Source organism: Engraulis encrasicolus, chromosome 24 (assembly GCF_034702125.1).
Source record: "Engraulis encrasicolus isolate BLACKSEA-1 chromosome 24, IST_EnEncr_1.0, whole genome shotgun sequence".
NCBI classification, from domain to species: domain Eukaryota; kingdom Metazoa; phylum Chordata; class Actinopteri; order Clupeiformes; family Engraulidae; genus Engraulis; species Engraulis encrasicolus.
The window spans coordinates 24741201-24764710 of NC_085880.1; the positions used below are offsets into that span (position 1 = coordinate 24741201).

General features: G+C 44.9%; 2 protein-coding genes across 2 annotated transcripts in view; one reads left to right on the plus strand and one right to left on the minus strand.

Moving 5' to 3' along the window:
- Positions 1–180: 180 nt before the first annotated feature.
- On the minus strand, positions 181–5561 carry epcam (epithelial cell adhesion molecule). The gene is made up of 10 exons (XM_063191850.1): positions 5450–5561; positions 5108–5183; positions 4423–4524; positions 3824–4085; positions 2882–2947; positions 2699–2762; positions 2484–2582; positions 1521–1718; positions 1184–1228; positions 181–812 (listed from the first exon to the last, which is right to left on the minus strand). Exons 2-10 carry the CDS (start codon positions 5163–5165, stop codon positions 789–791), a joined length of 918 nt encoding a protein of 305 aa, XP_063047920.1. The 5' UTR covers positions 5166–5183; positions 5450–5561; the 3' UTR covers positions 181–788.
- Positions 5562–13490: 7929 nt separating this feature from the next.
- Positions 13491–23510, plus strand: part of si:ch73-105b23.6 (fibrillin-1) — a 33097-nt gene continuing 23077 nt past the window's right edge. Inside the window, exons 1-7 of the mRNA XM_063192141.1 lie at positions 13491–13495; positions 14984–15039; positions 15631–15961; positions 17515–18931; positions 19345–19693; positions 20581–20703; positions 21226–23304. Of these exons, the coding sequence (XP_063048211.1) occupies positions 13491–13495; positions 14984–15039; positions 15631–15961; positions 17515–18931; positions 19345–19693; positions 20581–20703; positions 21226–23304 (4360 nt within the window). The remainder of the gene's footprint in view (positions 13496–14983; positions 15040–15630; positions 15962–17514; positions 18932–19344; positions 19694–20580; positions 20704–21225; positions 23305–23510) is intronic.

Genomic DNA, 23510 nt, shown 5'->3' on the forward strand with positions numbered 1-23510 from the left:
AGGCAGCAATAGAACATAAAAGTCCAATGACACCACAGGCAGTTAATGACCTTTTATTTAAAAAAAAACTTTATCCATTAATTTTCATCCATTTCCACACACCTTGTAATCAAACAAGATTTCCAATAAGTTTCCAAAATCAGCTTTACCATGAAAACAATGACAAATAAGGGCCAAATATCACAATTTTCAAAACACCATTTATTATATAAAAATTACAAATAACAAACACACTGTACAGCACATAGTTTTAATTAAAAACTTTAAAACTCTCCTTAAGAATATTAAAAACAGGACATTTAAAATCTACAAAATGTGTGCGTACACAAAACTGTGGATTCTTCTTTACACAGGCAGGAACACAGGGATCAAAATGAGTAAAATAAAACAGGGGTTCAAATCATTCAAACTGTTCAATTCAACCTGCGTTCAACTCCCAAGCACAGGAGCTACACATTTCTCAGTAATATTACCCAGGTATCCAACTGACTTGACTACTGAAAACATGTTAAAGTAGCAGGACAGAGACAATCTGACTGCTTCCAAGCCACTGTCTACACTTCAGAGAATAGAGCAGATAAAACGTAACGGATACCCTGAATTTACTGCTATGTTTGAGCACCTGTACACAACAATGTAACAGGCAGTGTGGACAGATCCAATTGTTATTTTAAAAATGTAACCGAGTAAAATTACAGCATATCTACAAGTCCATGTATGTAACATGCTCTCACTTTCACATATCTTCAATATATTGGCAAGACTTCCAAAACGTTTTGACTCGCTGATTACATGTTGTCCATCTCCCTGGGCTGCAAACAAAACAAAAAACTGAATTTTAATTCACAATATATGCACAAGGTCTCTTAGACAGTGCATGCACAAATGTTCATACAAACGGTTCAAGATAATACATTTTCATATAATTTCATACAAGTATTCTCATGCACAAAACTAAATCCCATAATTAAGATTCCAGTGTGCTTTGGCTTGCATGGCGTTGCAACGGACAAGAGGTAATGATGCGCTCTCACTAGAGATGCGGTCTCACTACACTTTAGACTATAACCACTCATTCCCAGGATCATTTGTTCAACTAAGGCAATAAAAACATGCTGTGTGTGGCTACAGACAGTTAACCCCACAATTGAGGGTTGGCTCGTGAAGAGATGTATGGGCTTACCTGGGCTTTGCTGTAGCGCGCCTGCTCTCGTCTCCTCAGGAAGAACTACATGAAAGAAAGAAAAAGAATGTCAGTATACGAACAGAGACAATCAAATTTAATGGCAACCATCTACTCCATGAAAAGCCTAAATATTTTCAAGTACAGCTTGCTTTATTTGGATGAACACTAGTGTGGCCATTTGAAAATAAATAGCTTCAATATAAATAAATAGCGTCATTCATTTGAAGCGCTTGAGGAATCTCACCTCCAGGCCCCGTGTATACCATCAAGGATTTTTTTAAAAATCCGACTACAAGTATTGTAGGCATGCGGACACACTCGCACAAATACATACCAGGACCAGCAGGCCTGCGAGCACAGCCAGGATGACCACCACGATGACTGCGATGACGCCGCCAGTCAGGTGCTTCATGGTGAAGGTAGGGGCCTTCTCGTCCACGTAGTACACCAGGATCTTCTCCATCTGCATCTTCTGGGCTCCAACAGAGGCCTCAAAGTCACCAGGCTTCAGAAACTGGGGCAGCTCCTTGATCTGAAGAGAGAGAGCAGAAATCACATGAGCAATCACCATAGAGCTTGAAAGTCCCGCCCCCTTAGTTCCTCCTTCACGGGGTCCTTAGCTGACCATCTAACAGCATGGTAGCGAGTAAATATCTTTTGATTCCAGTCATTATATGCGCTGCGCTACAAGTATGCTGTTTAAGGAGCTAAATTTAGATTATTCATGCAGAAGTATCAATATTTTGTGCCGAGAAAAAACACCTTATAGTTTGGTATGAAAAATTATAAAAAATATCAGAAACATCATATGTGAAGCCCGTGGCACAATTCAATTGGATTACATGCTAAAGTTTTCCGCAAAAAAATGCTGTGAGGTCCCATGAAATCAGAGGATGTGACGTCACTTTCAAACTCTATGGACTCAGGGAGAGCCATTCTCCATTCAAGACAAAGCAACACGCCTCTTCCATTACCATTAGTTTACATCGCAGCTTTCAGCAATAACCCCTTATTTGTTCTACAGTTCAAACCTCTAGCTAATGAGAACCCAAAACCTCCATCAGATCTGTACAGTGTAATTGGTATGATGTTCTACCTACTGAGCAGGTAACAGATCTCTCGCTCTCACACTCCTTTCCTGACATGGGCAACTATGTTTCTCAAAAGCGTTGGTGATTGCCATCGAGAAATGGTGCTGCAACCAACTAAGCTGCAAGCATCATTAGAAACAACGCCGTCAAGAAATACACCCCTGATATAGTCATTGCAGAGGTTATGGTAAGTATGAGCTACTCACATCCTTCTCGATGTACCAGCCAAAGGGGGCAAAATCGATTTTGCGGTCCCCAATCTCCTTCTTGACATCCACAACAACCATGCGGGAATCCTTGTCGTACTAATCAAAAGAAGAACAAGAATTGGATAAGTACAAGCTGAAAAAGCCTCCATAAGCATATCAACAACACACACAGACTTAAGTCAGTGTTCCTGATGTCAAATAGTGCGACATACCTGAATCTCTTTGACGTACTCCTTGGGCAACTGGTAGCGGGTGAGGAAGGCAGTTTCGAGGCCACTACACAAGCACAAACAGAAAGAACAGCAAACCAGTCAAGATGCGTCTATGTCTGGTCTCATTCAGACCTCAAAGAACACTTTGGACGGCAAAACAAGTCCAGAATATACAATACTTACGATTTCAAATCAGCCTCCTTCACCTCTCCGGTCAGCTCCTTGTGAACCATCTGAAGACGCATCCAACTGTGAAGATGAGGACAACGTTAATACAGGTACTACAGGACAGTTATGGGTGGGGGTGGGGGGGGTTATTCCAAGGACATGGTTAAGTGATAGACCTGGCCAAGTTGACCAACAGGAAGTACTAAAGCCAATAATAGACAAGCCTGCAGGCGTCATTTAGTAATACAAATGAGGACTGCATGCTCTTGTATTAGCTGATTTACCTCTACATCAAGATAGTTAACCTGGTTTACTACTGAACCTGCTTCTTGGAATTACCCGTCTGGTTCCATACATTTGTCCACATGTAAATTGGCCATGGACATGCAACCCATCCATGCATGTCAGTGGCGAATTGATACAAAATGGAAATGCATTGGAGTCTATTTGGTTATTTGTTACATACTTGCAAGTGTGTTCAAAATGATGTTCTAGTCTGACAAAATCTGTGGATTTGTGTATAGCTACAAATAACATGTCCTTCACCATTTGCAAACTTCTCTCAAAATATTTGAAAACATAATACAATGTGTGCACTGTATTGTAGTGTATATTAAGCCACACGTTTTTGACTTGCCGACATGTCCAACTCTAACTGGAGGAAGCTTTGTAGACGCCTCAATAATGAGAGCGGTCCTAGCCTAGCAAGCCAGATTAGAACAGGATTGGCTCGCAATAGGCACACCATGCCAGTGACACACTACACAGACTCCAATCTAGACAGTGCGTTGTAAGTAGAGGACAGAGCCAGGCCAGATTGATGGCCCAGCTACAATTAGTCCCCCCTATGGTGCAAGACTAGACCAACTTGCCAGGCAAAAAAAACACATTCTGCTAGTAGAGTGTGGTGCGAGTTCACAAGAGAAGTCATCCAATAGATTTCAAGTTGGAACTTACTGGGTCTCCACCACCTCCTCGCACTTGAGGTTCTTGTCTCCCTTGTCGGTCCTGCGCACGCCGGCGCTGTTCACACACCAGCACTCCTCGGTACCGTTGCACTGCTTGGCCTTGAACTTGCCGGTGGCCTCACAGTCCGGGTCGTACACTCCATCGTTGTCCACGAAGGCAGTCTCCACGGGCTTGCCACCGATGGTACGCGTGTCCATGCCCTTCCTAGCCCGCCTCATCTGAGCCTTCATCAGGAAGCATTTAGGGATCACTAATAAAGACAGAGAAAAAATGGTTAGCTATTGGTTATTCTAATTAATTTAACTGTGGTTGAGATGTAGGTTATACAATGTGAGCTTAACACACATGAACCAGTTCTTATTAAAAAATTACGTCACAACAAAACAAATCATTGTTTATTCAAACTGTGTCTGAGATGCCAAGATTTTACTGTGGCAATCCAATGAAAAGTTAACCTACTGTTTATCTGAACAGTGGCGGGCTTCTGTAAAGATTTTTTTACTGTGCTACAAAGCCAAGTGTGCTTAGATCAGTGTTGGTTAAAAGAAGGACATCAAAGAAGATGACAACAAAACAATGGGGCTTACACTTTTTGCAGTCAAGAAGTACTTTCTCGTTGTCTCCCACAAGCAGGTTGCACTGACACGGATTGCCATCACACATGGCCCATTTCGAAGTCTCACAAGTACCTGTGGAGGGGAAAATGGATAAGAAATGAATTAACGGAGTTGTCTAATAAATCCTACAGTGCCATAGTCAGCGTAGCTCAAAGGAGGAAGAGAATGGGATGCGCCATCCATGGGCGTTACTTGAGCGCAATTACGCAAAGTGCTCGAACAGCGCACCTGTGTCGGCAAATGGAGGGCTTACCTTAGGCTACATTCATTCGAAACAAAGGGCCATTTGTAAACTGTGTATGTAACGTTTAGCCTGTGCTTGAAATGAAAACAGAAGTGTGTAAATTTAAACGACGTCATTTTAAAATATATTAAGGAACGTATGGACCGTAGCCTACTGAGTTTCAATATACACCCAACCACCATCGCGCAACTTTCTTCAAATCAAACCAACAACTCTGTCGGTTGTATAGAAGAAAAATCCACTACAGCAGAATCAAACATATCTTAACATCAACTATAGCCTAGTAGGCCTACAAAAGAATACCTTATGACACCCATTACCTTACACATGTGCTTGTACCTTGAGGGTGGATATCAAAATGTCGTCGAGAGTAGCGCAACAGGTAGAGGGAATGAAAGAATGTTTACTTACATTGCGATAACGCTCCAACGGCGAATGAAACCAAGGCCAATGCTACTAACAGCTTCATTTTCAGAAAATCCAAATTCTGGGGGGAAACAAAAGAGTGAAAATTAAAAAGAAGTCTTAGAAGTCAAACCTGGTCGCAAAACAAAAGCAATTGGCTGGTGTTTTAGGTTACACCACCAACGACCTTCTTCTTCCTGAAGGCGCGGTCCTTTCGATAAATAAATCCAAATGTATCACCAATCCAAATCGCCAAATGAAGACATGTTGCAAAAGTAAGTTCACAATAATCCAAACGAGTGCCCACAAAAGCTAGAGCAGACGATTGATGTTGAAAATTTTGGTTACCTCTTTCGTAATTGTCGACACTTCCAAGATGAGAACACTTGTGAAGGCAAATGAAGTCTGAGCGTCCTTTATGAATTGCCTACCTGCAGTTTCGACTCGATGACGTTGGCCAGTTGCGGGTGGGTGAGGCTTTTACCTCAGGCACACCTTACTTCCGCTCACAGCCATATTTAGAAATCAGGCTTTTGCCAAATTGGGATGGAATGCACGAGACCCCACTTACTTAGGCTATTCTTGTCAGTTTTTGTTGCGATGCGCATGGATCAAGCTTCATGTTCAATATCAACTCAAAAGAAAACGTTAATAACTTTATTTTTTTTCCCACTGGGATGTGAACATCTGTGGAATGTGAATCTCGTTTAACAAGTTGGAACAGAAACCCGTAGTCTCTCTCTCTCTCTCTCTCTCTCTCTCTCTCTCTCTCTCTCTCTCTCTCTCTCTCTCTCTCTCTCAGATATTTTTTGGGGGATGTGTGTGAAATTGTATGTGTTTGTCTGTTGTGCATTGTGTAATGTGTATTGTTATGTATGTTGTGTGTTTATCTATGTAATTATTTCAGGACACTTCTCTTCTATTTTATCTATTCTTCTCTTCTATTTATCCACTTGTATTCTCTCTCTTAATTCAATTCCATTCAATTCAATTCAATAATGCTTTATTGGCATGATAAATAAGACATCCATATTGCCAAAGTAGTCAAATAAACCATTAGAGGAATTACACATACTATACATATATGCACACATAAAGGATTAGAGAAAAAATGAAAGGAAACAGGAGAGAAATGGGTTATACATTCTAGCCAAAAATATGATACACTATAGTTTGTCAATGACGGGAACAGACAGACAGTGACAATCTGTGCTGGGGGATTATGGGATGGGGAAAGTAAAGTATCATGAGAAATAATGACCAATTAACTATAGATACTTATACATTAGTCCATGGAGAGTTGCGGTGGCCAAGGCTTTTCAGGAGATCCACAGACTATTTGTCTTCTGAATAATTATATGCAGTCAGCTATATAGCTACATAATAGGCATACTTGAGATGACATTAGGGCATGTTATTTGCAGTTTATTGAATGTACAATTTGTATATTAACCAAACATTTTGAAGTATGGCTATACTGCTCATTGGGCCTACTTTTCACAAGGAACCCAAGAATTCCAAGGCAGCTCCCATACGTACACACAGATAGCGCATCAGACTGTGTGTGTGTGTGTGTGTGTGTGTGTGTGTGTGTGTGTGTGTGTGTGTGTGTGTGTGTGTGTGTGTGTGTGTGTGTGTGTGTGTGTGTGTGTGTGTATGAGAGAGAGAGAGAGAGAGAGAGAGAGAGAGAGAGAGAGAGAGAGAGAGAGAGAGAGAGAGAGAGAGAGAGAGAGAGAGAGAGAGAGAGAGCGTACGTACGTGCGTGCGTGTGTGCGCGCACGCGCGCGCGCATGTGTGTGTGTGTGTGTGTGTGCGTGTGTCTGTGTCTGTGTGTGTCAACAGTGATTGGCCATAAGTGAATGTCACTCTTAATTTAGATTAGTTTTGACCTCACTATATTTCTCACAAACCGACCGCTTGTTATGGGTACACCAGATATCATTTCACACAGGCCTACTTTAAACACTGTATGAGGTAACGCCATTGCTGGCTGTACTTCACTGATGCCCGTCTCTGTGGAGAAAACAACGTGACTGACGGCAGTTGTGTTGTGGTCTTGTTTTTCAACACAATTCTTAATACTTGGTAGACGTCTCTGACCAAAGTGTCTTGTGTTTGGCAGAATCTTTAACTGTTTGCACAGTGTCTTTTCATCCTTTCACATATCCATGTTATCAGCATAAAGTTGACACAGTTTTCAAGTTTTTAAGGCTTTTTATAAGCGTAATACATGCAGTTTAACTTTTTAGAAACCAGTCATCACCTAAATCTCCACAATGGGCCATAAGTGAATGTCACTCTTAAGTTAGACTAGTTTTGACCAATCACTATATGTATTTCTCACATCTGGGTAACCAGCCGCTTGTTATGTACACCAGAGATATAATTTCACAATGGCCCACTTTTAGCACTGTATGAGGTAACATCATCGGTTGTACTTCACTGACGCCCGTCTCTGTGAAGAAAACAGTAACGTTTCACCTCCGTCAGCCTAGGCAAAACAATTTTTGGGGCACTTTTCCAAATTCAATATCCTGATTGCAAATGTGAAAATGACCTTTGAATTGTGGTTTTGCTAGATATTGAATACAACTTCTATCATTAATGACATCTTGCATCGGATCATATGGTCACAAATGAAAGTAGAGGACACGACCCAGGTGAAAAAGTGGTTCAATTTAGTACAATAAAAGCATGACTGAAGTGTACTTAGCATGTTAAAAGTGCACTCGTGCTTTTTGTGCTAAGAAAAAGTATGTTTACAATATGCTTATTTAAAGTGTACTTAAAATTAGATGTAATTAAGTTGCTCTCAAAGAAAGTACACTTAACGAACCATACTTCAAGTGGACTTCGAAGATGTTTGGCTAAAGTGTATTTAGAGGAATATACTAATAGTGTTCTAATAGTGAACTTACTAAAAGTGTATTTTTTAATAACATATTGCAATTGTACTTTTTTAAAGTGCAATATGATTACACTTCACCCAAATGTCTTTGAAGTGTGATTTTCTATAGTGCACTTTAAAGTAAATCGCTTTAACATATTGCAAGTACACTTTTTCTAAGTGCACCATGATTGTATTTCACCCAAATATTTTCAAAGTCTTCTTACACAAAGTGCATTTACCCATCATGCACCATCATACATGTCCCATCATGCAATGCACTTCTTGGAGCTAAATTTCCCAAACAGAAAGCCATTTATCCTGAAGGAATATTTTTGGTTTGCATGAAAATATTACTCATTGTTATATTCTGTGTTTATTGTAGGAGTTTTAAAATTTTAAAGTGGTACACAAAAAATGACCATGTTCCCACCGTCATTATGATGGTCACGTATATGTTTTGGTAGGCTCACACTTCCCATGACATTATGGTGGGAGGTAAGCTGGAACTAGTTGTTCAAATAAAGAACAGAGGGTCACCATTACTGAACAAGATTGAAATAAGGTGTAATGTGTATCTAAAATCTCTGTAACAATGCAATGATTGTAAATGTCATCCGTGCTAGGCATGCATACTATATCACTACTGTGACATGTGGCTGTGTGTAATGTACAAGCTCTGAGGACCAGCATGTATTGTAGTATTACATTTATATTATTTCATGTACTTGGGAGTGTACTGTAAATATACTTGGGAGTGTACTGTAAATATACTTCAAGCAACTGTTATATATTTACAATACTTAATATGATGTACTTTTTACAGACTTAAAATGTTCCAATGTAGTCCAAAGAAGCATGAAGTTAATATACTTTTATTGAACAATAAAATGTTATAGAAGTGTACTCAACCACACTCTTAATGCCATACAAATGCATGAAAAGCGTGTTTGGAGCATACTTTCAAAAGTATGCTTGTAGTGCACTTAAAGTTGTCCAAAAGCGGTGCCAATTTAGCATCCTCAGTGTGCTGCAAGTGTGCTGAAGTACTGCTTTAGTAGTGCTTCAGCGCACTAATAGTGCAATGAAACGCACTTTAAATCGCCGAAAATAGTACACTTTGTACTGAGTACAGTCAAAAAAAGTACACTTTTCACCTGGGGAGGTTGGATGATGAGTTGGGCCCTCTGGCCCTGATGGTCCTGAGTCAGCTAAGGAGGTTGAGCCCTATCTCTGTCATTTCGTGAAGTATTCACGAAAAAAATTACTTAAATTTTCGTGGTGCATTCACGTTATTGCCCGTTTTTCGTGGTTGGGCAACGAAACGCTGCCTAATCATTTGAATTGCCCCACTGCTGCTATGGTTATCCAAGCGTCTGCAGGGGCGGGGAGGGGGTGCTGACAGAACACTGCTGATACACTCTGGACTCACTAATTCGACGCCCTTTCGGTACTTACGCCTTATATCATACGACCCTAAACCTACACCTAACCCTAACCTTAACCCTAAACCTAAACCTAAACCTAAACCTAACCCTAACCCTAACCCTAACCCTACTTAACCCTAAACCCAACCCTAACCCTAACCTTAACCCTAAACCTAACCGTAACCCTAAATTGCTTGTTTGAAATGTTTGATTACCATGTGACGGTACCGAAAGGGCGTCAAACTAGTGGGTCGCTATAGGCAGCAGTCGGGCAATTCAAATGAATAGGAAGTGTTTCGTTGCCCAACCACGAAAAACGGGCAATAACGTGAATGCACCACGAAAATTAAAGCTATTTTTTTCGTGAATACTTCACGAAATGAAAGAGATACGGTTGGGAGGTTGGCCATCTGGTCCTTGGAGGAGGGCCACATGAAGTTCAGGGGTGCATTTCTCGAAACCATAGTTGCTAACTAAATTAGCTACTTTGTTGTTTGCACTGCAATATTCCATTGGCAACTACTGAAGTTGCTAACTGGCTAACAACTACACTTTCGAGAAATGCACCCCAGATGTGTATGGAGTGGAGGAGGTTGTCTCTGACATTGTGTTTGGTCCTTACATCAATGAAATAGGCAAGGTACCAGTTTTTAAACTTGAGGACGAAATTTGAGGATAGAGTGTGCTAGCCTTTAGGGGAAATAACACGTTAGTCATGAACACAAATGATTTTATATTGTGCTGATCTCCAAAATATTATTTAGAAAAATAGGCCTACATTTCTGCTGGAGTCGTTGATCCTCGTAATATATCTCTCAGTGATTCACCTTGTGATTAATCTTGTGAATGGATAAAGATGATGTTGTCCATGTAGGCTACATGTATCTCCTATGTTTAAAGTAGAGTATACTTTTAGTTTAGTTTAGTGATGCCCATTCACAAATGAATAACCTCTTCATAAATATTCACCGTTCCAATCAGTCTTTCAAAAACACTGGCACAGCATTGAGTCATTGATCCCATTCTTGACATTTTTGCATCACCTCCCAAAATTCAAAAGAACCCCAAATAATTTGGGAATATCTGCCACTCTTCCTATAACAGGTTCTCTGAGGTCAAATTGATAAAATGTTAGATCTGTACCTGAGATCAACTAGTGACAGACTAGAAAGTCCTGGAGAGTAACATGCTATGTGAGATTGTTGAGTTAGTAGAGGTTTGGACTCATGTCATGTGGCTTGGATTTGAGTCCGATTTGTTCCACAAATTTCATGATTTGAGCCTTGACTTGAGAAAATGTTAAAAGACTCGTAACTCGACTTTGATATGAACATCAACAAGACTCGACTTCACTTGAATTTGCGCTTCATGATTCGCCACTTCCCATTACACTTCCTCTTAGCTATTAAGTTATTTATCCAGTTTGTTTTTAAAAATATATATGTAAGAGAGAAAGGCAACTGTTCAGCATGCACAGGCTCTCTGATTTCTGACATGTTTGTGTTTGAATGAAAGTATAAATTAAAGGAATAGGTCGGTATTTTGCATTTGGGACCTTAATTATGGTGTATCATACACTGAGCTACCCACCTGTGTCACTTTTGTTTGATTTGAAGCCTTCCGGGAGATTTTGGGTTTGGGCGATATCCACAAACCACCGTACAGCGGGAGTCAAAGGGGCACAGACTTTAAATCCGTCGTACACGCATAAACAGTATTTTCTTATTTTGTTTAGGGTCATTGGGATGATACAATTACGTTGCCGCCTCATTCCAATCTTTAAATCTCCCGGGTTCAGTGAACGAATTAAAAATCTGTATTGACTGAGGTGTGCCACGTTTGTTTTGCTGGTAGAAAGACCTTTGGCGCAAAAAACGCACACACATAGCCTCGTATCCAGGAGAGTGTGGCGCCCACAGACCTGTGGTGGCGCCTTCCTTTTCCATCTCAACGCAAAATGCCACGGTTTCATAAAGCTTGTCATTTTGTTTCAGCATCCAGTATATGCGCACATTCAACCCATAGCAAAGTTCTAGCCGAAGAACTGTTAAAAACCGAGAGCTTCAACGTTTGCTTCTAGTATCATGTAGCCGACAGCCGTAGCAGAGGCAGAGCTGGCTGGCTGTCAGAATGAGCGTCGCAGAAAGATGACGTGGCACACCTCAGTCAATACAGATTTTTAATTCGTTCACTGAACCCGGGAGATTTAAAGGTTGGAATGAGGCGGCAACGTAATTGTATCATCCCAATGACCCTAAACAAATTAAGAAAATACTGTTTATGCGTGTACGACGGATTTAAAGTCTGTGCCCCGTTGACTCCCGTTGTATGGTGGTTTGTGGATATCGCCCAAACCCAAAATCTCACGGAAGGCTTCAAATCAAACAAAAGTGACACAGGTGGGTAGCTCAGTGTATGATACACCATAATTAAGGTCCCAAATGCAAAATACCGACCTATTCCTTTAAACTATTTTTAAAAATATTTGTCACTATTCACATGTAAAATTACTCTATACACATTCACAATGAGATCTGAAATTGATTGAGGTTGACATGAGATAGAAATAAGGACATACAATATTGAAAGGCTGTGCCATTTTGAGCGCCATTGAGCGGGCCTGGGTCTTAAATGTGTACAAAGTCAGTGACAAGTTGCTACACGCTGTGGGATGCAGGTTTAGCCAAGTAGGCTGAACTTGTCTGTCTCTGATTGACAAGACCTTTGTTATGACATCACTGATCTTATGCAGTGTTTTTTAGAGCTTGTTCATTGCTGAAAACTGATTTGTAAACTGATTTTTTGGTCCCATTTCTTTGCATTGGCATCGCTTTTTGCTAAAAGCTAAAAACTGGCAAACTTAGGAATGTCGCAATCTTAACCAGATTGCTCCTCACCCAACATACTGATGTGCCTTTATTTGTTGTCCAAACATGTAAGGACATCAAGTCAAGGAAATTACAAAACATAAATGTTAAAAATTTTAAACTACTCATATTTTAAATGTTTTGATTAAAATGCACGCTAGTATATGACTTTTGGGACACATCAGTAGTATGCCCTTGATTCATGTGGTGTTTTGGCCTTTAAATACTATACAACCTCCTCAAACGTGGTCAGCTGTTGATCAAGCCTGAGTTTGTGTCCCATGCCAAATCATTGACAGCTTACTATTCTCTCTTCTCAACAGCTTTGAGCCACTTCACGCCTGGTTTGTGCCCTTTGATCTTTTCCCTCGGAGGTCTGTGTGGCTGGGCCTATTCATCCATCTGCACTGTTGTGCTTTTACCATCTTCCTCAAAGTTCAGGGTTCTGGTGCTCAGCGAACTTTGGGTTCGAACTTTGAGAACTCTGGCCGCTGTGCTTCACTCAACTTATCTGACTGGATGCTTTGTAGGAGCATCTGGTCAAAATAATCACTCCAATCTTAAATTAAGTAGACATCGAATACATGTATGTAGATGAATCACTTCAAGAAATCCCTCCCTGGAAAAACCTAACCAAGCCCTGTTTTGCTTCCCTACACCAGGAGCACACAAAATAAAGCACTGGGAACAATAGGAGTGTCATACTTTATGTTTTGTGCTCTCTTTGAAAGGGACCAACCACTCATTCCCAGGGGGAAATGGCTCTGTTACAAGGAGGCGACCGGCCCACCGAGTGTCAGGAGAGAATAAGTGGGCGTAGGTGCTCTCTGGTCGTTTAAGATGACAGGGCGTCCATGTCCCAGAGGAGTCAGAGAGAGTGTGTGTGTGTGTGTGTGTGTGTGTGTGTGTGTGTGTGTGTGTGTGTGTGTGTGTGTGTGTGTGTGTGTGTGTGTGTGTGTGTGTGTGTGTGTGTGTGTGTGTGTCTGAGTATCCGTGTGTATGCTGGTTGGGCGTGTGAGATGTGAGAGAGGGAAATGAGAGATAGTGAGAGAAAGGGAAGAGTGGATAGTCTGCTTCAGGTCTGCTGGAGACACACTTGGGAACCAGAGAGAAGGAGTCAAGGGACACAGGCAAATAAGCAAGAGATGAAAACCCTTTCCCCCCTTGCCCCAATGACTACCACCTGAACACCACGCCACTGAACCAGCATGTGGTAAGTAGGCGAGGCAGGGTGGGGGAGACAACTTTTCTCCATCATTTCTCTATCTTTCATCTGTAATAGGTAGGCCTTTACTACCTTAACAACACTATGGTGAGTTGTGGCTGGTTTGAATTTGATCTGGTCCAGTGGACTTTAATTACTTGAAAAAAAGAATGAAGCGTATCCACCAGACAACCCATTTTGTTGCACCCTTACTGGCTACAGCAAATGGGGATGCCATATCTGTACAGAACATTTATACAGGTCTGGTAGTCCACATGTCCCATAGATTAAACAGTTGCAAATTACTTTTAATGAGTAACTCCTATGATAATAATTGCCATTTTTAATGTTGAGATGGTTATCGTCATGGTGTTGGCTGATTTGTCTTGTCAAAATCACAGTTTTTTAAGTCTCTTCTGGACTAGGGGACTATTTTCTGTTCAATATAAAAATTACAAGATTCATTACGGTGTTAGTCAATGCCTAATGCTGATCGTAATTATGTAGCAGTAGTATGCAGAATGCAGTAGTGATTCTGTCCTTCATTCTATAGTATTTTCACTCAGAGCCAGTGAAAGTAATCAAATTCACACTGAGCTCTACAAAAGGCAAAATTCTTTTACTGCTGTATATGAATGTTGAAACCAAAAATGCCTTAATGTGATCATACAGCCCAGTAAAGACGTATAGGGATGATAATGGTCAAATAGCAACAAAAACAAAAAGCAAACCATTTAGTCAAATGGGGTATTACAGAGTTCTTTTAAAAATGACAACAAAATGATGTTCTTAATACCTTTCGGTTTTTAGGGCAGCATTGCTACACTGTGCTATATAGGCTTAGGAAGTCGGCTGAGGTAACAAAGACACTGAGACCTTTTGGCCATTGCAGTGAATAGAACTGGGTTGGAGAGGTAACCAAGTCCTGTAATTAATACTTTTTACAATAACTGCAGTTGGGAATCCACCTCAGCACTCTCTCTTCCAGGGCATCCAGCATCTCTGGTTTGTTGCTTGTATGGCTAATGTCACCCAAATGGCCCCACACAATAGGCCAGCCATTATTTGTGAAACTAGAGCTCTCAGCCGAGCCAATGTGTCCTATTAACACCACAGGGTAAATGTAACTGTTCAAATGTTTCCCAAAGCCACTGTAAAATGTGAAAAAGGTCAGCAGGATTTAATCGGGTAGCGCTTTTTTTTTCAACAAAAAACTAATAGGTTTGCAGACAATGACTTAGTCTTAGACTTAGACTTAGTTAGTATACGGTTCATGTATAGCTATTTTTCTTACCTTTCTTTCCTGTTTTTGATAGTAAACGAAGACAAGTCAGACTTTCTGATTTGATTCAGATTTCTGGTACCTGGAATTATAATATGGACACCAGCTGAGAAAACTCATGTACAGTATGGCGCTACAAATGCCATGATTCTTACAGTTGGGCTGTTAATTATTCAACTCTTTCAAGACCTCAGCCAGACTGTTTTTGCTTTTAGGGCCTCAGTGTTCATCCTGGTGTATGCATTTACATTCCCACATTACAATGATGCAGGTAAGTGGTATTGTTCTTATTGGTGTGTGTGTGTGCGTGTACGTGTGGGTGCGGGTGTGTGCGTGTGTGTGCGTGTGTGTGCGTGTGTGTGTGTGTGTGTGTGTGTGTGTGTGTGTGTGTGTGTGTAGTGTGTAGTGTGTGTAGTGTGTGTGTGTGTGTGTTCTAATACACCAACATTGTGTATTAGAACACACTAACCACTAGCTAGAATATTCACCATAATGCCAAATCCTAATACTTCCACAGTCTCAACTGTCAGTCTTACCATGATTGTGATTTTCATATAGCCCAGTTAGACTGCTTGATTGTGAAGGCGTGTTACTAGCCTGATTATCAACGACTTTCAAATCTCTATTTTAGACTTGGTCTGACCCCTGCATAACAATTAACGGTTCTCAAACAGCATGGTTGACCCGCCTCCCTTGGTTTGCAACTAGTCGAGGCCAGAAAGCGCTGTGCCAACGTTTAAACCAAACATTTTCTTAGTCCCAATAGAACTTAAACCATGTCACTGCCTTTAACACGCCTCTACCCAGGGCCGTTGGAGCTGCTCAAAGTTGATGTGTATGTGTATGTTATGTTTGTTTCTAGTGGCTGAACTAAGTGACTGCGCCGCCGTGGACCTCATATGCCATGCCAACGCCAAGTGCGTCAAGACCCGCGACAACAACTTTGTCTGCATGTGCAACACGGGCTACACCGGCGACGGCCTGCAGTGTGTGGACATCGACGAGTGCGACACGCGCCTCCACAACTGCCATGTCAAGGCCCTGTGCACCAACACCCTGGCCAGCTACACCTGCCTCTGCCTGCCAGGCTACTCGGGCGACGGCTTCACCTGCAGCGACATCAACGAGTGCCAGGTGGACAATGGGGGTTGCCACGCCAACGCCGCCTGCGTCAACACCGATGGAGGTCGCAGGTCAGTGGTGAACGTAGACCAGTGCACACAGGTGCATTTACAGCCAGTGCGCAGTACCAGTAAGAGAATATGGTTAATGCTGTCCAAAAACCCTTTTTAAAAAATCTATTTAAGTAGAAAACGTGTCCTATGAAGAGAATAGCTCAAAGTTACCTGAAATAGTCGTGCAACGATTAGGGGTGTAAATAATGATCGAAATGTATCGATGAATCGATCTTACGGCCGACGATTTAATTTAATCGTATTGTATCGTGGGACATTCTTAAGTATCGAAAATAATCAAATCCCTGCTTTAAGAAATCGATTTGTCGATCGATTTGTAATTTACACCCCTGGCAGCGTAGCAAGTCAAGTCAAGTCAAGTTTATTGTCAATTTCTTTACATGCACTGGTCATACAAAGAATTTGAAATTGCGTTTCTTGCTCTCCCATGCAGACATAGACTAATCTAGGTAAGGACATAGACAGTATAGACATAGACAGTACTCATACATGGACATAGACAGTATGGACGTAGACATTGCTCATACAGACATTTAAGTGCAAGACTGGACAACAAAAGACTTGTAGAGAACATACATTAAGAGGAGGTATTTTGTTGTGCTTTTCCTAAAAAGTCCTTTATAGCGTTCTGACATAGTAATAGTAGCATTTGAAGAAAATAAATAATTAAAAAAAGGTTTATTAAATACACCAGCAGCAGTATGTGTGTGTGTGTGTGTGTTTGTATGTGTTTTGTGTGCGTGTGTGTGTGTGTGTGTGTGTGTGTGTGTGTGTGTGTGTGTGTGTGTGTGTGTGTGTGTGTGTGTGTGTGTGTGTGTGTGTGTGTTTAGTGCAGGTAGAAAGTGCGGTGTGTGTCTGTGTGTGTGTCTGTGTACCTGTGTATGTGTGTGTGTGTGTGTATGTGTGTGGGTATGAGTTGTTTGTCAGTGTGTGTATGTTTGGGTTTAGTGCAGAAAGTGCAGTGTGCTTGTGTGTGTGTGTGTGTGTGTGTGTGTGTGTGTGTGTGTGTGTGTGTGTGTGTGTGTGTGTGTGTGTGTGTGTGTGTGTGTGTGCATGTGTATGTTTTGAGTTAGTGCAGGTTGAAAGTTCAGTCACAGATGTAGTAGTGCAGGTGGAATGTTCAGTCGCAGATATGGTGGTGGGGATGAGGGGGGGGGGAGCGTTGTCAGTGGCCTGGCTGGCTAGAGGCTGACAGTGAAGGGAGAGTGGGTTGAGTGTTCAGTATCTTGATTGCTTGATGCATCGTGCTGCTTGCAAGCCTGGTGGTACGGGAACGGAGGCGCCTGTACCTCTTTCCAGAGGGCAGGAGGCTGAACAGTTTGTGTGCAGGGTGGCTTGTGTCTTTGATGATCATCAGTGCTTTCCGGGTGAGGCGTGCGGTGTAAATGTCCTGCAGGGAGGGGAGTGGTACTCCAATGATCTTCTTCGCTGTGTTCACAACACGCTGTAGATCTGTAGCGCAGATGTTTATTTTGTTAGCACCATTTCTGATATTGGCATTGGTAGAGAGATCGTTATCGATATGAAAACTCCTTTCGCCCCTGGCGCAGGTGCACCTGCCGGGAGGGCTTCAAGGGCAACGGCTTCACCTGCCAGGACGAGGACGAGTGCCAGCAGAAGACCATCTGCCACTGGAACGCCACCTGCACCAACAACCTCGGCTCCTACGTCTGCACCTGCAACATGGGCTACAAGGGAAACGGCAACTACCTGTGCCTGGACGTGGACGAGTGTTCCGAGATGCCGGGGGTCTGCTCGTCCTCCTTCGGCTACAAGGGCTGCCAGAACCTGCCCGGCACCTACCGCTGCACCTGCCAAGTGGGGTACCAGAGCAACGGCAAGACCTGCGCCGACATCAACGAGTGCGAGCGCAACATCTGCAGCTTGTACTCCAGCTGCGTCAACAACCCCGGCTCGTACCGCTGCACGTGCAACGACGGCTACATGGGCAACGGCCTCACCTGCGTGGACATCAACGAGTGCAACCAAGACAACTCGTGCGACGAGAACGCAGCCTGCATCAACATGCTGGGCAGCTACGAGTGCTCCTGCCTCACCGGTTTCCTCGGCGACGGCGTGAGATGCGTGGACATCGACGAGTGTCAGACGAGCGCCAACATCTGCCCCAGCACCGCGGCGTGCGTCAACACGCCGGGCAGCTTCTACTGCGACTGCGGCCGCGGCTACACGTTCAACGGCACGCGGTGCGAGGACACGGACGAGTGCGCCACGGGCGAGTGCAGCGAGTTCGCCTCCTGCGACAACTTCCCCGGCTCCTTCAGCTGCAAGTGCCTGCTCGGCTACGAGGGGAACGGGATCACGTGTCTGGACGTCGACGAGTGCTCCTTGATACAGCAGTGCCACGCCAACGCCCGCTGCATCAACCTGCCGGGGTCCTTCAACTGCAGCTGCCTGCTGGGCTACTCCGGAGACGGCGTGCAGCGGTGCTCGGACGTCGACGAGTGCCTGGTGGACAATGGCGGCTGCGGGTACAAGGCCACCTGCGTCAACAACAGGGGCTCCTTCACCTGCGTGTGCCCGCCGGGCTTCGACCTGGTCAACCGCACCACCTGCCAGGACGTGGACGAGTGCCAAGTCCTCCCGGAGCCCTGCGGCGCTAACGAGCGGTGCCTGAACACCGAGGGAGACTACGAGTGCCCGTGCCAGGCCGGCTTCGCCCGCGGCGCTCAGGGCATGGCGTGTTTGGACGTCGACGAATGCCAGGCGGGCAACCCCTGCCACGTCCACGCCACCTGCATGAACACGGTCGGCTCGGTGTCGTGCGTCTGCAAGAGGGGCTTCACGGGGAATGGCACGCACTGCCAGGACGTGGACGAGTGCGAGTCGGAAGGCACCTGCGACGCCAAGGCTCTGTGCGAGAACTCAGAGGGCTCCTTCTCCTGCAGCTGTCTGGAGGGCTTCATTGGCGACGGCTTCTCCTGCAACGACATCGATGAGTGCATGCAAGTGCGTTCCCCCCTCCTCCCTACACCATACACGTAGTGCATGTTGCCCAACACACCTAGGCCATGATCTCTCTCACAGACACCCCCCATGCATATGCACCCCGGCATAATTTGCATCTTCTGCACCTAGGCACTATTGCACTTTGCACTTTGCACTGCGCACTTTGCACACACACACACACACACACACACACACACACACACACACACACACACACACACACACACACACACACACACACACACACACACACAAACAAACAAACAAACAAACAAACAAACAAACAAACAAACACACACACACCTATGGACAGTACCAGCAGACAATTCTAATCTTACTGTATGTTTCAGTTTTAGTCATTCTATGTACAGTCTGTGACAACTAAAAGTCACTGTATTCTTGTATCTTTGTAGGTCAACAGCAGCTGCCCATCCTTTGCGGTGTGCCTCAACTCCCCCGGATCCTCCGTCTGCTCTTGCCTGAACGGCACGGTGGCCCGGGGTGGTGGCAACACCTGCGTGGAGCCAAGCACGGAGTGCAACCCACCCTGCCACCAGTACGGCCTCTGCCACCCCTCACCGCTGGGGTTCCAGTGCGTCTGCGACGTGGGGTTCGTGGGTGACGGTAGCATCTGCTCCGACATAGACGAGTGCCTGAGAGATGACATTTGCCCTCAGAATGAAACCGAATGCCTGAATACGGCCGGCGGTTATGAATGCATATGCAGAACAGGCTTCTCACAAAATGGAACAGATTGCGTTGGTAAGTTACCTTATTGGGACGATAACTGGTAATACTTTACCTGAAGGGGTCTACATAAAGCTGTCATATAACCATCATAAGAATGGCATGGCCCGTGCATAGGAACGTTAATGACAGATTACTGATGGTTTCGACTCTTTTCGACGGTTTTGGGAATGTCATGACACCCATACAATGTCAACTTGACATTCCAAAAATCACATGACACATTATGATGACAACAGTCATAAACACCAATGATGTCTCATTAGGCTTCATGACATGTCATAGGTCATGACATACTTATGCCTGATACATGGCACCCTTCTACAGGCCTCTTCAAATAAAGAGTTACACATTAACATTGAGGATGGTCTCCTAAAGATGCATAAAATAATTAAACTCAAGGGATAAACCTATTTTAATTATTTATTTTCTTCAAATGCTACCATTACTATGTCAGAACGCTATAAAGGACTTTTAGAAAAAGCACAACAAAATACCTCCTCTTAATGTATGTTCTCTACAAGTCTTCTGTTATCCAGTCTTGCACTTTCTATGTCCATACTGTCTTATGTCCATGTATGAGTACTGTCTATGTCTATACTGTCTATGTCCTTACCTAGATTAGTCTATGTCTGCATGGGAGAGCAAGAAACGCAATTTCAAATTCTTTGTATGACCAGTGCATGTAAAGAAATTGACAATAAAACTTGACTTGACTTGACTTGACTTGGACTGTATTCATAATCATAGCACAGGCAAATATACTGTATGTATGCAAATGTACTGTATGTGAGCGTATAATGTATTACGACTGAGGAAGTGTGTCTATAAATCACTACAACTGTTGCTTGGGAATGTACTATGTTAATAGACTCTTCTCGTTTTTTGCTGTCTTCTCGTAGATATTGATGAGTGTTCATCCGGGACACATCAGTGCAGCCCCTTTGCAGAGTGTGCCAACACCATCGGGAGTCACTCCTGCTCCTGCCTCAAGGGCTTTGAGGGAGATGGACACAATTGCACAGGTAACCAGCTGTCACCATTGAAAGGGTTATGCCACTATTTTGGGGCTGAATACGGTTAAAATGGTTGCCCTGGGTTTATAAAGGTGGTAATGTGTTTTGTTTTTCATGTTAGGCGTTGTCTTGTTTTAAGGAGGCAGTAAGTATCCAAGCTAGTGAGAGTCAATGGATAGCACATGCTACAGTGGTCCCTAGTTTAGCTACATACTCCCTCTTTTAAATTGTCTTAAAGCAAGACAACGCCTAACATGAAAAATAAGCCACTTCACCACCTGTATTAACTCTGGCCAATGATTTTAACTGTATTAAGCCTCAAGATGGTGACATACCCCTTTAAACCATTTCAATCAGTGTTTGCATGCTTCATGGCTGAATAGGAGAGTGAGGGTGATTGAAAGGGAGAGAGTGTGCGTTTTTGTTATTTCTCTGTGTATCCACTTTCCATCTAGTCTCTTTTTAGAAGCTAACTCTCTGGGGAGCCTGTTTCCTTGACACCACTCTCCCCTTTTGGATGACTCCTTATAGACATTGATGAGTGCCCAATTGAGAACGGAGGATGCCACCTCGACGCCCGCTGCACAAACACCCCGGGATCCTTCCGGTGCGCCTGCCCACTCGGCATGAGCGGGGATGGCTTTGACTGCCAAGACCTGGACGAATGCTCCCTCAACGCCACCCTGCCACACAACTGCAGCCACCTGGCCCAGTGCAACAACACCTGGGGCTCCTACACCTGTCGGTGCCACGGCGGGTACGCGGGTGACGGGCGCACGTGTGAGGACGTGGACGAGTGTCGACAAGTGCCCTCTGCTTGTCCGGCCAACATGACCTGCCTCAACAGACCCGGCGCGTACGACTGCTCGTGCCTGGTGGGCTTGGTCTACGATGGCCTGGGCACCTGTGTGAGTGCGGAGGACTGCTTGAATGCCAGTACGGTGTGCCACTCACATGCCACGTGCACCAACACGTCCGTCTCCAGTTACTGCAGCTGTCTGGAGGGCTTCTACGGGGACGGCATGAATTGCTCGGATGTGGACGAGTGCCAGTGGGCAAATGGGAACGATACTGACGATGACCCTTGCCCCGAGTTTTCCTTTTGTTTCAACACACTCGGATCGTTCCATTGCAGTTGCTGGGAGGGCTACGACTTCAACGGAACCCACTGCCTGGACGTCGACGAATGCGAGTCGGAGAACGTCACCTGCACCGCCAACAGCACCTGCTTGAACGTTGGAGGGGGCTACCTCTGCCCATGCGACGACGGCTTCCGGGCCAATGGCTCTCTTTGCGTCGACGTTGACGAGTGCTCGCCGTTGTCGTCATCTGACGTTGGCCCGTGTCCAAACGTCTCAGAGTGCCGCAACGTGCCCGGGTCGTTTTTCTGCGACTGCTGGGAGGGCTACGTCACCGGTAACGGCACCACCACCACCACCTGCGAGGATGTAGACGAGTGCCTCATCAACACCACGTGCCAAGAGCACAGCACCTGCACCAACACGGTGGGCGGATTCAACTGCACCTGCAACTCAGGCTTTGCCCTTACCGGCAACGGGACAGAGTGTGCGGACATAAACGAGTGTGCCGCAGCTCTCCCTTCCGACCAGTTGTGTGCTAACGGCACCTGCATCAACAGCCTCGGGTCCTTCTACTGTGTATGTGACGAGGGGTTCTGGAGCAACGACACTGAGTGTCTGGATGTTGACGAGTGCTCAGAGTCTCACGGGAATGCCTCCTCCTCTGTCTGCCAGCCCTATGCTACATGCGTCAACTTCCCAGGCTCCTATGAGTGCCCCTGCGATACGGGCTTCCTCCTCAATGGGACGCTTTGTGAGGATGTGGATGAGTGCACTGACATGGATACGTGGCCCTGTGTTGACAATGCAGACTGCATCAACACCGTTGGGTCATTCCTCTGCCCCTGCATGGCCGGATATGAGCTCAGTGGATTGAATTGCACGGATATTGACGAGTGCCTTGCGAACGACACATGCCGCGCCGACCAGCTGTGCTTCAACCAGCCCGGAACGTTCCGCTGTACGTGCCCGACGGGGTTCCACGAGGAGGATGGGGCTTGCATGGACACCAACGAGTGCCAGGACAGTAGCGGTCCACCGTGCCACGTGTTGGCGCGCTGCTGGAACTTTCCGGGCTCTTTCTCCTGCCACTGCCCACCGGGTTACACAGGCAACGGCACCTGGTGTGGGGACCTGGACGAGTGTTCGACGTCTCGTGTCACCTCCCCCCCGTGCCACCGTCAAGCCAGCTGCCAGAACACGCCAGGCTCCTTTTATTGCACATGTCCACCGGGGTTCCTCTCGGCCGGGCCTGCGTGCGTCGACCTGGATGAATGCCAGCAGAACCGCGGAGGGTGCCACCCCGGAGCGAGTTGCCATAACTCTGCAGGCGGCTTCCGCTGCGTGTGTGGCAGAGGCTGGGTCGCCACTGAGAGGCAGGGGCGTGGACCCAGGGGCTGTGCAGATGTGGATGAGTGCCACCTGAGTTCCACCACCTGCCCTGGGAATACCACGTGCGCCAACTCCCCGGGGTCTTACAGCTGCAAGTGCAGCGCTAACGATACTGTGTGTCAGTGGCGGGCACTGAAGGGTGGGGGTTCAGATTTACCATCGCCACCCCCCTCTCTCTCTTTCTCTTTCTATCTCTGTCTCTCTCTCTCTCTCTCTCGCGTGCGCTCTCTCGCTCTCTCTCTCTCTCTCTCTCTCTCTCTCTCTCTCTCTCTCTCTCTCTCTCTCTCTCTCTCTCTCTCACTTGTGTGTGTGTGTGTGTGTGTGTGTGTGTGTGTGTGTGTGTGT